The sequence below is a fragment of the Dreissena polymorpha genome, chromosome 5 (assembly GCF_020536995.1).
Source record: "Dreissena polymorpha isolate Duluth1 chromosome 5, UMN_Dpol_1.0, whole genome shotgun sequence".
In the NCBI taxonomy this organism is placed as follows: Eukaryota; Metazoa; Mollusca; class Bivalvia; order Myida; family Dreissenidae; genus Dreissena; species Dreissena polymorpha.
The window spans coordinates 11,788,302-11,801,574 of NC_068359.1; the positions used below are offsets into that span (position 1 = coordinate 11,788,302).

The 13,273-nt window shown below is 36.9% G+C and overlaps 1 protein-coding gene across 1 annotated transcript; it reads right to left on the reverse strand.

Moving 5' to 3' along the window:
- Positions 1-5,595: 5,595 nt before the first annotated feature.
- LOC127882234 (ceramide-1-phosphate transfer protein-like) lies at positions 5,596-12,635 on the reverse strand. Its single transcript, XM_052430764.1, has 2 exons — positions 12,514-12,635; positions 5,596-6,209 (listed from the first exon to the last, which is right to left on the reverse strand). Exons 1-2 carry the CDS (start codon positions 12,633-12,635, stop codon positions 5,699-5,701), a joined length of 633 nt encoding a protein of 210 aa, XP_052286724.1. The 3' UTR covers positions 5,596-5,698.
- Between the last annotated feature and the right edge of the window lie 638 nt (positions 12,636-13,273).

Here is a 13,273-nt window from a genome sequence, read left to right on the forward strand (position 1 = left end):
TATGTAATTGGTTGGTCTGTTTGATTCCAGTAGCTAATAGATAGGCAACAGGTTGTCATTGAACAAGCCTTGTGCAAGACAGAAATCCTTTTACTTCACGCCCTGAAAGTGAACGCCCTTACCACGGGTACCATCAAAATAGTATATACCTCTCTATAAATAGTGTACTGGAAAACAATACTTTGAATGCTAAGAAAATCAGACGAATCAAGTGCTCCAGCTAGGCCTAAATGGAGGGATGCAGTACCCTGTTGTCCCAAGATTGGATCCCCATCCTGCCCTTTATTATCTGATCACATTATACATGACAACTGTATTTAAAGTTTTTATAAATAACATTTTCACAGTGAAACTAGTTACTTGATAATTGAAACAAGGTCTGTTTGTAAAACATGCATGCCCCCCATATGGGCTGTCCGTTGTACTGGCAGCCATTGTGTGAATACGACTTTTGTCACTGTGACCTTGACCTTTGACCTAGTGACCTGAAAATCAATAGGGGTCATGTGCGAGTCACGATCAATGTACCTATGAAGTGTCATGATCCTAGGCAAAAGCGTTCTTGAGTTATCATCCGAAAATCATTTTACTATTTCGGGTCACCGTGACCTTGACCTTTGACCTTGTGACCTCAAAATCATTAGGGGTCATCTGCCAGTCATGATCAATCTACCTATGAAGTTTCATGATCCTAGGCACATGCGTTCTTGAGTTATCATCCGAAAATCGTTTTACTATTTCGGGTCACCGTGACCTTGACCTTTGACCTAGTGACCTCAAAATCAATAGGGGTCATCTGCGTGTCATGATCAAACTACCCATGAAGTTTCATGATCCTAGGCGTATGGGTTCTTGAGTTATCATCCGAAAATCATTTTACTATTTCGGGTCACCGTGACCTTGACCTTTCACCTAGTGACCTCAAAATCAATAGGGGTCATCTGCAAGTCATGATCAATCTACCCATGAAATTTCATGATCCTAGGCGTATGCGTTCTTGAGTTATCATCCGGAAACCATTTTACTATTTTGGGTCACCGTGACCTTGACCTTTGACCTAGTGACCTCAAAATCATTAGGGGTCATCTGCGAGTCATGATCAATCTACCCATGAAGTTTCATGATCCTAGGCGTATGCGTTCTTGAGTTATCATCCAGAAACCATTTTACTATTTCGGGTCACCGTGACCTTGACCTTTGACCTAGTGACCTCAAAATCTATAGGGGTCATCTGCAAGTCATGATCAATGTACCTATGAAGTTTCATGATCCTAGGCCCAAGCGTTCTTGAGTTATCGTCTGACAACCACCTGGTGGACGGACGGACGGACCGACCGACCTACGGACCAACCCACCGACCGACCGACATGAGCAAAGCAATATACCCCCTCTTCTTCGAAGGGGGGCATAAAAATTGTTTGAAAGAAACTACATGTAATCTGAGAAACATACTTTAACAAGGGATAAAATTGTCACAAAACCAGGTTTTCATTGTGAAAAAAAAATCTGATAAAGGGAGAAAACTCAAACTGAACTTTTGAAATGAACAAACAAAATTAACCCCCTTTGTAAGTTGGTTTTTTTTTTAAATCTATTTTTAGTCGTTGCGACCTTGACATTGAAGATATTGACGTGATTCTTTCGTGCGACACACCGTCCCATGATAGTGAACAAATGTGCCGAATGATTTTAAAATCTCACAATGAATGACATAGTTATGGCCAGGACAAGCTCATTTATGGCCATTTTTGACCTTTGAACTCAAAGTGTGACCTTGACCTTGGAGATATCGACGTAATTATTTCGCGCGACACACCGTCCAATGATGGTGAACAAATGTGCCAAATGATTTTAAAATCTGACAATGAACGACATAGTTATGGCCCGGACAAGCTTGTTCCGCCCGCCCGCCAGCCAGCCAGCCAGCCCACCCGCATTCGCCAATCTAATAACCAGTTTTTTCCTTCGGAAAACCTGGTTAATAAAACATGCTATATTGAAAATATGCCAGACTGATTATATGACAGCATGCTTAAAGATCCTTTTGACAAATCGGCACACTGCTTTTTTCAAATTGTACCTGGAGCACTGAAATCAATAATTGTAAGATATCATGCTAATGAATTGTCAGTAGTGGCACTCCAAATTCTATTACATGTCTATTGTGTAAGAACAAGAGCTTTGCAGTTTTTAGTTGTCAGAAATATAAAACACATATCAAGTGTTAAGATATTTTATAACGTGGAAAATAAACCAAAAATGGTATCATATTACATATACATTTGTATAAACAATAAAACACGTGCACGATAATCAACATAGAAAACACAGTGAACAGGAAAATAGATGCATATCAGTAAAATAAAGCTCGGTTCATTGCACAGAACATTTCTTGTATTCATAAAATTACATTATTAATAACTTAGATGATTCCCATTTGCTCTTTATCATGACTGTTAAAGCTTACTGCAAGCAATTAAAAACAAGGGACAAAATTGTCACAAAACCAGGTTTTCATTGTGAAAAAAAAATCTGATAAAGGGAGAAAACTCAAACTGAACTTTTGAAATGACCAAAAAAAATTAACCCCCTTTGTAAGTTTTTTTTTTTTTTTTAAATCTATTTTTAGTCGTGGCGACCTTGACATTGGAGATATTGACGTGATTCTTTCGTGGGACACACCGTCCCATGATGGTGAACAAATGTGCCAAATGATTTTAAAATCTCACAATGAATGACATAGTTATGGCCAGGACAAGCTCATTTATGGCCATTTTTGACCTTTGAACTCAAAGTGTGACCTTGACCTTGGAGATATGGACGTAATTATTTCGCGCGACACACCGTCCAATGATGGTGAACAAATGTGCCAAATGATTTTAAAATCTGACGATGAACGACATAGTTATGGCTCGGACAAGCTCATTTATGGCCATTTTTGACCTTTGAACTCAAAGTGTGACCTTGACCTTGGAGATATCGACGTAATTATTTCGCGCGACACACCGTCCAATGATGGTGAACAAATGTGCCAAATGATTTTAAAATCTGACAATGAACGACATAGTTATGGCCCGGACAAGCTTATTCCGCCAGCCCGCCAGCCAGCCAGCCAGCCCGCCAGCCCGCCCGCATTCGCCAATCTAATAACCAGTTTTTTCCTTCGGAAAACCTGGTTAAAAACAAATGTTTAGACATCTTTAGACTTTATTCTATGTAGGTAAATATTTTCTAGTTAATGTAACCTTTTTTATGTTTTCATAGCGTAACTCTTCCGTAAACTATAATAGTCCACGTCTATATATGACCACATTTTTTACTTAAGAAAATTCTTATTGGCAGCTTAGGCTACATTTTTTCCCATAATATCGTAAGAAATATCTAAATTTAGAAAAAAGATTATATCATGGTAAATTTGACTCGAGAAAACTTTATGCAAGTCAAGAGAACCTGAATCGTTTGCATTTGAACACGTTAGTCCATGTAATTTGCAACTGAGGAGCTGCGCCATGAGCGCATGATACGCCCGTCGTTCGCCAATGAAGTAGTAAGGTAATAAATAACCCTTTGAATCATTTTTTTACTTCAGTTTATTTGTATTTGAATACATGGTTTATTTTATAAGTACATGAGCATGGAGCGCCGTCTCCTTGACATTCATACCATATCTTTTTTTGAGTATATGTATGCATTTCTTTAGAGGATATGGAGTTGAAGTAAACCTGTTATAGATATTTTGACCAATAATAAAAGAGAAATGTAGATGGGTAAGTGGTAGTGTACAATCGGAATAGAAAAAAGCTCACCTTGTTCAATTTTTCAGGGATACTAAAAAAAAAAAAAAAAAAAATCCATCGAAGGATATTTGAGCTACAGTAGGACATTCAATGAAATCACGAAATTTTGACGAACAAAGTCCCATAACTCTGGAACGACAATTTAGAATTCCGTCAAAAACGAAAGGGGATCAGGGTTTATCAATATTAAGTAAAATTTGAAGAAAATCTGTCAAAGGATATTTGACGTAGCGTACGACATTAACAGACGGACGGATGGACGGCTACGGTAGGACATTCAATGAAATCACGAAATTTTGACGAACAAAGTCCCATAACTCTGGAACGACAATTCAGAATTCCGTCAAAAACGAAAGGGGATCAGGGTTTATCAATATTAAGATTGTGTTGAAATTTGAAAAAAATCCATCGAAGGATATTTGAGCTACAGTAGGACATTCAATGAAATCACGAAATTTTGACGAACAAAGTCCCATAACTCTGGAACGACAATTCAGAATTCCGTCAAAAACGAAAGGGGATCAGGGTTTATCAATATTAAGATTGTGTTAAAATTTGAAGAAAATCTGTCAAAGGATATTTGACGTAGCGTACGACATAAACAGACGGACGGACAGACGGACGGACGGACAGACGGACGGACGGACGGACAGACGCGGGGTATACCATAATACGTCCCGTCATAGACGGGCGTATAAAAACAAGCATCTGCATATCCCCAGGGTGCTTGATAAATGTACTCAGAAGCCCATGGAATTGGATATTGGCTGAAACTTTAAAACTTCACTGACATAAGTTTTAGAACAAACAAGATAAAATCAAACAAATATTTTCTAAGCAAATGTTCAAAATAACAGTTAGTTAAATGTAAGACAAAATGAGACTTGACAAAAAAGAAACATTACAAAAAATTAAACATGTTGAATATAAATAAATGTCTCTGTTTTTCCTCTGTATAAACTTGGTACCCAAAAGGGATACATGTATCTCTCCAAACTAACTTACCCAAAAAACTCCCTAACTGAAGATAAAAATATCATATCTGAAAAACTTGGAAAAATATTTAAACCGAGCCAAATAAAAAAGACTGCCAAAGCTAGGAAAATTTGACTTTGAAGAATCCATTTCTTCCAAATTTGACATGTGCCATTCGCAAAGAAGTACATAAATCTTTGAATGTTAAATGTTAATTTTAACTACATACTGGAAAGTCGATACTTGATAGGTATTAACTGAATTGTTCCATAAGGCGTAACACAAAATAGCTCATCAGATAAACTTGTTTATAGTAGGACACATGCAATCATATTGGCTGAGTGACATTTTGTGAAATGCTTCTCTGAATAAATAGTATCACAGTCCCCGAATAAACACAATACAATAAAAAAAACCTTTATACAATATTAACTACACTACTGTAATATGTGTACACATTTAAAGCAAATTTTTCAACCGTGGAAATTCTGTGTGAGGAAGATGCAAAAATGTCATTTTAATCTACGGGTATTGGCAAGACTTGTACAATAACACACAATTCAACTGCATAAGTGCTTGACCATGGTCAGTGATTTAAAAAATTAATACACATTGTTACAGCAATTCCAGCAAAAACATTCTGGTAAAAGCTTTAAAAGATTTAGACATATTTAATGAATACTATTACTGAATTTGTTAAGATTCTTGGCAAAGTTTATGTGTCAAAGCATATTCACAACCATTAATCATTGGCATCACCTATTTTAAGAGATAAAGGCATCCACAAAAAGAGGTGACGCCAGTAATTAAATTTATGGCCATAATTATAGAAGAAAGAAGTATGACAAGGAATGTCACAATTTGAAACATAAAAATGTTCATTTGAAAAATCACAATACAGATCTACGTTTTTCCTAATTAATATCCTATGGTAGTTGATGCAGGTCAAAGTCTGAGTAAATCTTCTCAACGACTTCGAAGATCCTGTGACCCATTGAGGCAGTCGCTTCCAACAGCTTGTCAGTGGTCTCCAAGTTAGAAATTTTCAGTTTCTCAATGAAATGCTTACGGGACGGCAGGGTGTAGACGGCCACATCCACACCTTTACGAATAATCCATGGATGATGCTTCGACAGTGTGCGATAGTAGCTCTCTGATGTAAGCTTGGACATTTTGTCGTGTTCGTCGGAATCTTTCAGGGTCTGTAACAAATCCACAACAAACTGTAAAGCTCTGTGTAACCTGAGAAGAGTTCTGGCCCCTGATGCTTTTTTCTTGCAGTTAGTTAACTTGTTATCCACTTCATACTGAATCATCATCTGTATAGTCTTGTAATGGTCTCCAATGTTGGACTTCCGATAATCTCTCAAAATTCCGATCTTTTCTATGACGTCAGAGTTGACGAAACCGAACACTGTGCCCATCAACTTCAGCATCCTGTAATTATCAAATCAACATGCTATTAGTTTTAGGCTTGCTCTGGAAAAACCAGACCTTTGCATGTGGGTAAAGTGTTGTACTGTACAAGATTAGCCTCAACAGTCCACATGGGCTAATCCGGTATAACACTTTCCACCTTGAGGATTTTCATTTAAAAGAGGAAATGGTTGCCCCTGACTAGCCTGTGCATTATGCACAGGCTTATCATGGACAACACATTTCCCACATACATTATACCCTGTTTTGCCAAAACACAGCATTTGGAGTGTACATGACTGTTTAAAAACATGAAATAGGAAACTTTGGTAACTATAGGAACAGATGTTTCAGAATTGCTGAAATATGTGTATTCCTCGAAATCAATCAATGGTGTTTTACCATATATAAAGCATGAAAGGTGAATATAAACTTATATCACAGGCCTTGATGCCCCCACAACACATTTTTGGACCAGAAAGTTGAAGAGTTATTTACCTAGCTGATATACTTTTAGATTTAACTCTGAATCCATTTTTTTCAGAGTGATGGACTTACAGACAGACTAACAAAACTGAAATAATATGCGTATTAACCACATGTCCTTCTATGCACTGTGTGCAGCACATACTAAGTTTTATCACCCAAGCATTATTTTGTTTAGTTGTAACAGGCTCCAAAGTTTGGTTAAAAATTATTTGTGTTGCAATAGCATCTGTAACCATAGAAGTCACAATTTTGTCTAACTAAAAAAATAATGTGCATATTCCTCATATTACCCTCTATCCCTTTAAAAAAGTTCATTACCATGCCTGACATCTTTTAGTTAATTGCAGGATCCAAATTTTAGTTTTTATTGTTCATGTAACCATAGCAACAGCAGTTTTTGTCCGACTAAAAACTTAAATAGATGCATATTAACCATGTGACCCTCTCTGTAAATAACTAGTTTAAGCAATCGAGCTTATGCATTTTTTTAGATACCGCATTCACATGAGTTAGAATGGATTCATGTTTAGTATTGATCTTTAAAAAAAGGTATTAACAGTGCACTTGATAAGAATGTACCATCAAAACTAACTTCTAAAAAACACAGTCATCCTTGGATTACATCAAGTATGAAAAATAAAATCAAGAAAAAACATAAACTACACCAAAAAGCTAAACAAACACAGGCATCAGAAGACTGGGACCAATTTAAACTTTATAATAGTAAACTACAGAAAGAACTAAGGAATGCACACTGGTCTTACGTGAATGAATCCCTATCAAAGTCCATGGAAGATGGGAACAATAAGTCTTTTTGGAAATATATAAAAATCAAAACGCATAGACAATGTGGGTTTATCAGGACTTAAAAGTAACGGAACATTATATCAGGACAGTCAATCGAACGCTGAAATTCTAAACAACCAATTCAAATCAGTATTTACCAAGGAAAACCCAAAAGAAAGAAACCCTGAGTTAAGTGAACCTTGTTACCCTGAAATAACAGAATTAAATATAACACTCGGTGGTACTGTATCAAACGCTGCGCTGGCGCTGGCCAAAAATTTCTTTGAGCCAACCAGTTTTCGTTTTTTCGGCGTGCGAAAACTGTTTTTGAAAAAATAATATATAACAAGAGCACCGCCTTGCTGGTGCAGACCGCTCATCTATTTTCTTTTTAAAGGTGAAGGAACTCTCAATTTCAATCACAAAGGAGGGAGGGGTGGAGTGAAGAGGGGTGTATAGTGTGGGGGTATGGACATTTATTACATTATCTTCCAAAAATGCGAAGGGGATTCTTGGGTGCGATGGTTGGACGGTATTAAAAAAATAAAATAATAAAAATAAATATTTGTGTTTTTTAACCGTTTCAAAAAAAAAATTGGGGGGTGGGGTGGGGGGGGGGGTATAGTGTGAGGGTGTGGTGGTCATTTGTGAGATGATCTTAAAAAAAAAATTTTAGGGGGGGGGGGGGGATTCGGGGGGGAGGGGGGGGGGAGGGGGGGAAGGGCACAGGGGATGGTTTGGGTGGAGTCTATTGTGGTATGTCAGGTAAGAGTAGTTTTGTCAAAGTATCAATCAAATCTAATCATAAATAAAGAAGTTATGGCAATTTTAGCAAAATTTAATTATTTGACCTTGAAAGTCAAGGTCATTCAAAGGTCAAGGTAAAATTCAACTTGCCAGGTACAGTAACCTCATGATAGCATGAAAGTTTTTGAAGTTTGAAAGCAATAGCCTTGATACTTTAGAAGTAAAGTGGATCGAAACACAAAATTTAACCATATATTCAAAGTTACTAAGTCAAAAATGGGGCCATAATTCCGTAAAAATGACAACCAGAGTTATGCAACTTGTCCTTTTACTGTACCCTTATGATAGTTTGCGAGTGTTCCAAGTATGAAAGCAATATCTATGATACTTTAGGGGTAAAGTGGACCAAAACACAAAACTTAATCAAATTTTCAATTTTCTAAGTATAAAGGGCCCATAATTCCGTCCAAATGCTAGTCAGAGTTACATAACTTTGCCTGCACAGCCCCCTTATGATAGTTAATAAGTGTTGCAAGTATGAAAGCAATAGCTTTGATACTGTAGGAATAAAGTGGACCTAAACACAAAACTTAACCAAATTTTTAATTTTCTAAGTATAAAAAGGGCACATAATTCTGTCAAAATGCCAGTCAGAGTTACATAACTTTGCCTGCACAGTCCCCTTATGATAGTTAGTAAGTGTTGCAAGTATGAAAGCAATAGCTTTGATACTTAAGGAATAAAATGGACCTACACACAAAACTTAACCAAAATTTTCAATTTTCTAAGCATAAAAAGGGCACATAATTCTGTCAAAATGCACGCCAGAGTTATCTAACTTTGCCTGCCCAGTCCCCTCATGATAGTTAGTAAGTGTACCAAGTTTAAATGCAATAGCATTGATACTTTCTGAGATAAGTGGACCTAAACGCAAAACTTAACTGGACGCCGACGCCAACGCCAACGCCAAGGTGATGACAATAGCTCATAATTTTTTTCAAAAAATAGATGAGCTAAAAATCAACTTGCTTACATTTCTTTTAATGACAACAAGGGCATATCACATATCATAATATAACATACAGTTTTCAATATAGAAATAATGATTATGGTACTTGTCAAAGAACAAACAAAAGTTATTTTATACATGCACATTAAACATCGGTGTCGATTGTCCCAAATTTGAAATCCTGAAAATTAGGCCGGGGGTCTTGGAACCGCAGCCGTAGGCACCGTTGAACCCTAAAGGAATAAAGGGCAGAGCCTCCACCCCACCCAGAGCCCTTACTAATTATTCTTTTTTATAGTCTTTCCAATTGCAATTTTAGGTGAATACAATTCGATATATTATAAACTTCACCGTCCGTATCACCGCACGTGTATTCTTCATTCTATTTCTTCTATAAAGAACTTCGAAAATAAATTATTATTGACAAAAAATAATGTATCCGAAAACGACCGTCCGAAAAAGTGTGTGCGTTTTGCACTTGAAATAAATGTGAATATCGTTTGACTGCAGACAATGAAAACCAGTAACCTAGCAAAAACGTTATTATTATACAATTTGATTGACATATTGCTGAACAATAGCACAGTTTGTGGGTAAAAAACAACTGAATTATCACCTTTTAATTTCAAGCGATAATCGGCAAAAAATGAGAAGTGTTACAGTAACAGCATCGACATAGAACTAATGATTTAATTAGGTCTATCATCCTTAAATTCAGATCAATAGTCGGTAGAAAGGTGTAAAGTGATAAGCATAAAAGTTAATTATTTATTATTACGCTTCCTTTTCATTTGTTTATCTTTAAATACGACGTTTGCCATCGGCCGCTATATTGTTGGCAGACGACAATATAAACTGTGTATTTCAAGTGTCCAGTGTCTGCGCATGAATGACCCAATATTATATGTGAGCGAACTCAATGTTGATTGGCCAGCTACCACGTGCGCTTCAATACCAATAAGGTCAAGCGATGGCTCATGTTCTGGTGCAGACCGGTTTTCGTTTATTGTTCAATTGTGAACACTTTCATTGAAACAAAGAGAACACTATAGAAAACAAGGGCTGTTTGTAAAACATGCATGCCCCTCATACGGGCTTTCCGTTGTAGTGGCAGCCATTGTGTGAATACGATTTTTGTCACTGTGACCTTGACCTTTGACCTAGTGACCTGAAAATCAAAAGGGGTCATCTGCGGGTCACGATTAATGTACCTATGAAGTGTCATGATCCTAGGCAAAAGCGTTCTTGAGTTATCATCCGAAAATCATTTTACTATTTCGGGTCACCGTGACCTTGACCTTTGACCTTGTGACCTCAAAATCAATAGGGGTCATCTGCAAGTCATGATCAATCTACCTATGAAGTTTCATGATCCTAGGCGTAAACGTTCTTAGGTTATCATCCGAAAACCATTTTACTATTTCGGGTCACCGTGACCTTGACCTTTGACCTAGTGACCTCAAAATCAATAGGGGTCATCTGCGAGTCATGATCAATCTACCCATGAAGTTTCATGATCCTAGGCGTATGCGTTCTTGAGTCATCATCCGGAAACCATTTTACTATTTCAGGTCACCGTGACCTTGACCTTTGACCTAGTGACCTCAAAATCAATAGGGGTCATCTGCAAGTCATGATCAATCTACCCATGAAGTTTCATGATCCTAGGCGTATGCGTTCTTGAGTTATCATTCAAAAACCATTTTACTATTTCTGGTCACCGTGACCTTGACCTTTGACCTAGTGACCTCAAAATCAATAGGGGTCATCTGCGAGTCATGATCAATGTACCTATGAAGTTTCATGATCCTAGGCCCAAGGGTTCTCGAGTTATCGTCTGACAACCACCTGGTGGACGGACCGACCGACAGACAGACAGACCGACCGACCGGAGCAAAGCAATATACCCCCTCTTCTTCGAAGGGGGGCATAACCAGTCTGTATTTAAATGGTGGATGTTTTCAATGAAATTTTACGAGATTTAAGCATTTTCGCAAATCAGATTTTTCTTGAGCGATATTCTCAATATTTTCGCAAATGGCTAAAATGGCGAACGACAGCGCGAGCCCTGCATCGGAAACTACTATACAAACTTGAAAATTATGGAATAAAGGGTAACATCTTAAAATGGATCCAATCGTTCTTAATGGAAAGAAGCCAAAAACTTATTGTTGAAGGTGAATCCTCTTCTACATGCACAGTAGACTCAGGAGTGCCCCAGGTTACAGTGCTCGGTCCTCTACTATTTTTGTGCCATATCAATGACCTCCCAAAAAGTATAACATCACAAGTACCTCTCTTCGCTGACGATTGTCTTTTGTATCAACCAATAAACTCTTTTGAAGGTCATATCAACCTACAAAAGGACTTACATTCACTTAAAAAATGATCAAAAAACTGGGGAATGAGGTTTAACGAAACAAAGTGTTATCTCATGACAATGCATAGACAACGTGTACCATCAACATTTAACAATTCTCTGAACAACCATTTCTTACAAAAAGTTGAAGATAATCCATATCTAGGAGTCCAGATCAGTGAAAACTTAAAGTGGTCAACACATGTTAATAAAGTCTGTAACAAAGCAAGCAGTATTCTAGGATTCATCAGGAGAAATTTAAGACACAGCAACAAAAACTTCAAAGGGCAGGCATACATATCACTAGTACGTTCAATTTTGGACTATGCAAGCATTGTTTGGGATCCATATCTTCAAAAAGACATTGATAAACTGGAAGGAGTACAACGGCGTGCAGCCCGTTTTGTCTGTAACAACTACAAAAGCAAGAGCAGTGTAACAGAAATGCTCAAAGAACTAAAATGGCAACCATTGAAGGACCGACGTAGAGACCAACTATTGGTCTTCTTCCACAAGATCATCTACGACCTGATGGCCGTCCCCGCTGACAATCTTCTAGAAGTCAACAAACGCTCACGACGCAACTCTAATTCTAAATCCATCAAACTGGCAACAAGTAACACTGACATTTATAAATACTTTTTTATTCCGCGTACTATTCTGGACTGGAACTCGTTACCAGAAAGTGTAGTGACTTGTACAAAAAGTGATCAATTCAAAAGTGTTCTTATTAAATCGTGCTAGTAATAGTTTAACATCAAAGGGCACACACCACACCCTCGATAAGTTGTGCTCATAAGTGAGCTAGTTTCGAGTACCACACAGATACAGATATTTCAAGTTAATAAGTGCTGTCAGTGCTTTGATTAATCAAAAACTCTATAATAATCATCACAACTCTTTAAATATATCATAGTGTGCAACAATGCTTATACCTTGATATTTCTTCATATGCATTTACATAGTTATCTAAGCAGATCGTGCCGTCTTCAGCGTGACAGGTGTAAAATAAATCATGAAGTCGCTGGAGATCGAAGTGGTCTGATTCGGCTGCCATTTTGAAGCGAATGACTAGCGTTCGACTTCTTTCGGTTTAAACTAGGTCAAGTATAGAGAAATATATAAAACGTAAATTGTGTACTTTAAAATGAACTGAGGAATAACCTAAAGCTATTAATTACATTTGTAATATTAAAGATTACAATAATATTAAATCGAATTTATTCACTGCATAACTAAAACATGTCAGCCTTCAGTGGTTGTAAACATTGACAACACTGTGCAATGTTTGACTGATGTTATAGTATTAAATACGAAATGTCAGAAATAACCATCACACCCTTAGGTAGGTTATAATATCTGGTATCTATATATCCTTCATTTATTTCCTAATTTGATTTATGTATTGTTTATTATTTTGTCAAAATGTGTCGTTACAAAAACACTTAAAATTGAAGTTAAAACTTAAATCACGTTCAGCAGTTTCAATGTAAGGCAAATATTTCCTTTGTCACATTAAAACAGTTTTGACCACATTAAAAAACACTGTTAATGCTCAATTTAAATACTAAATTGATAATTCTTGCATATTTTATTGATGTTATGTCTTTATGATTTGAAAAATATTTTCAAAACAACTTATCAGTCTCTCTATCTTTCATTACAGGAGCTGGCCAAGGTAACAATCAAACATGC

Bases quoted from the DNA above. Each gene is read 5' to 3' on its own strand.
- LOC127882234 (XM_052430764.1), bottom strand. From the start codon at position 12,635: ATGGCAGCCGAATCAGACCACTTCGATCTCCAGCGACTTCATGATTTA. The intron at 6,210-12,513 runs GTATAAGCATTG...TGATAATTACAG, and splicing joins GCATATGAAGAAATATCAAG to GATGCTGAAGTTGATGGGCA.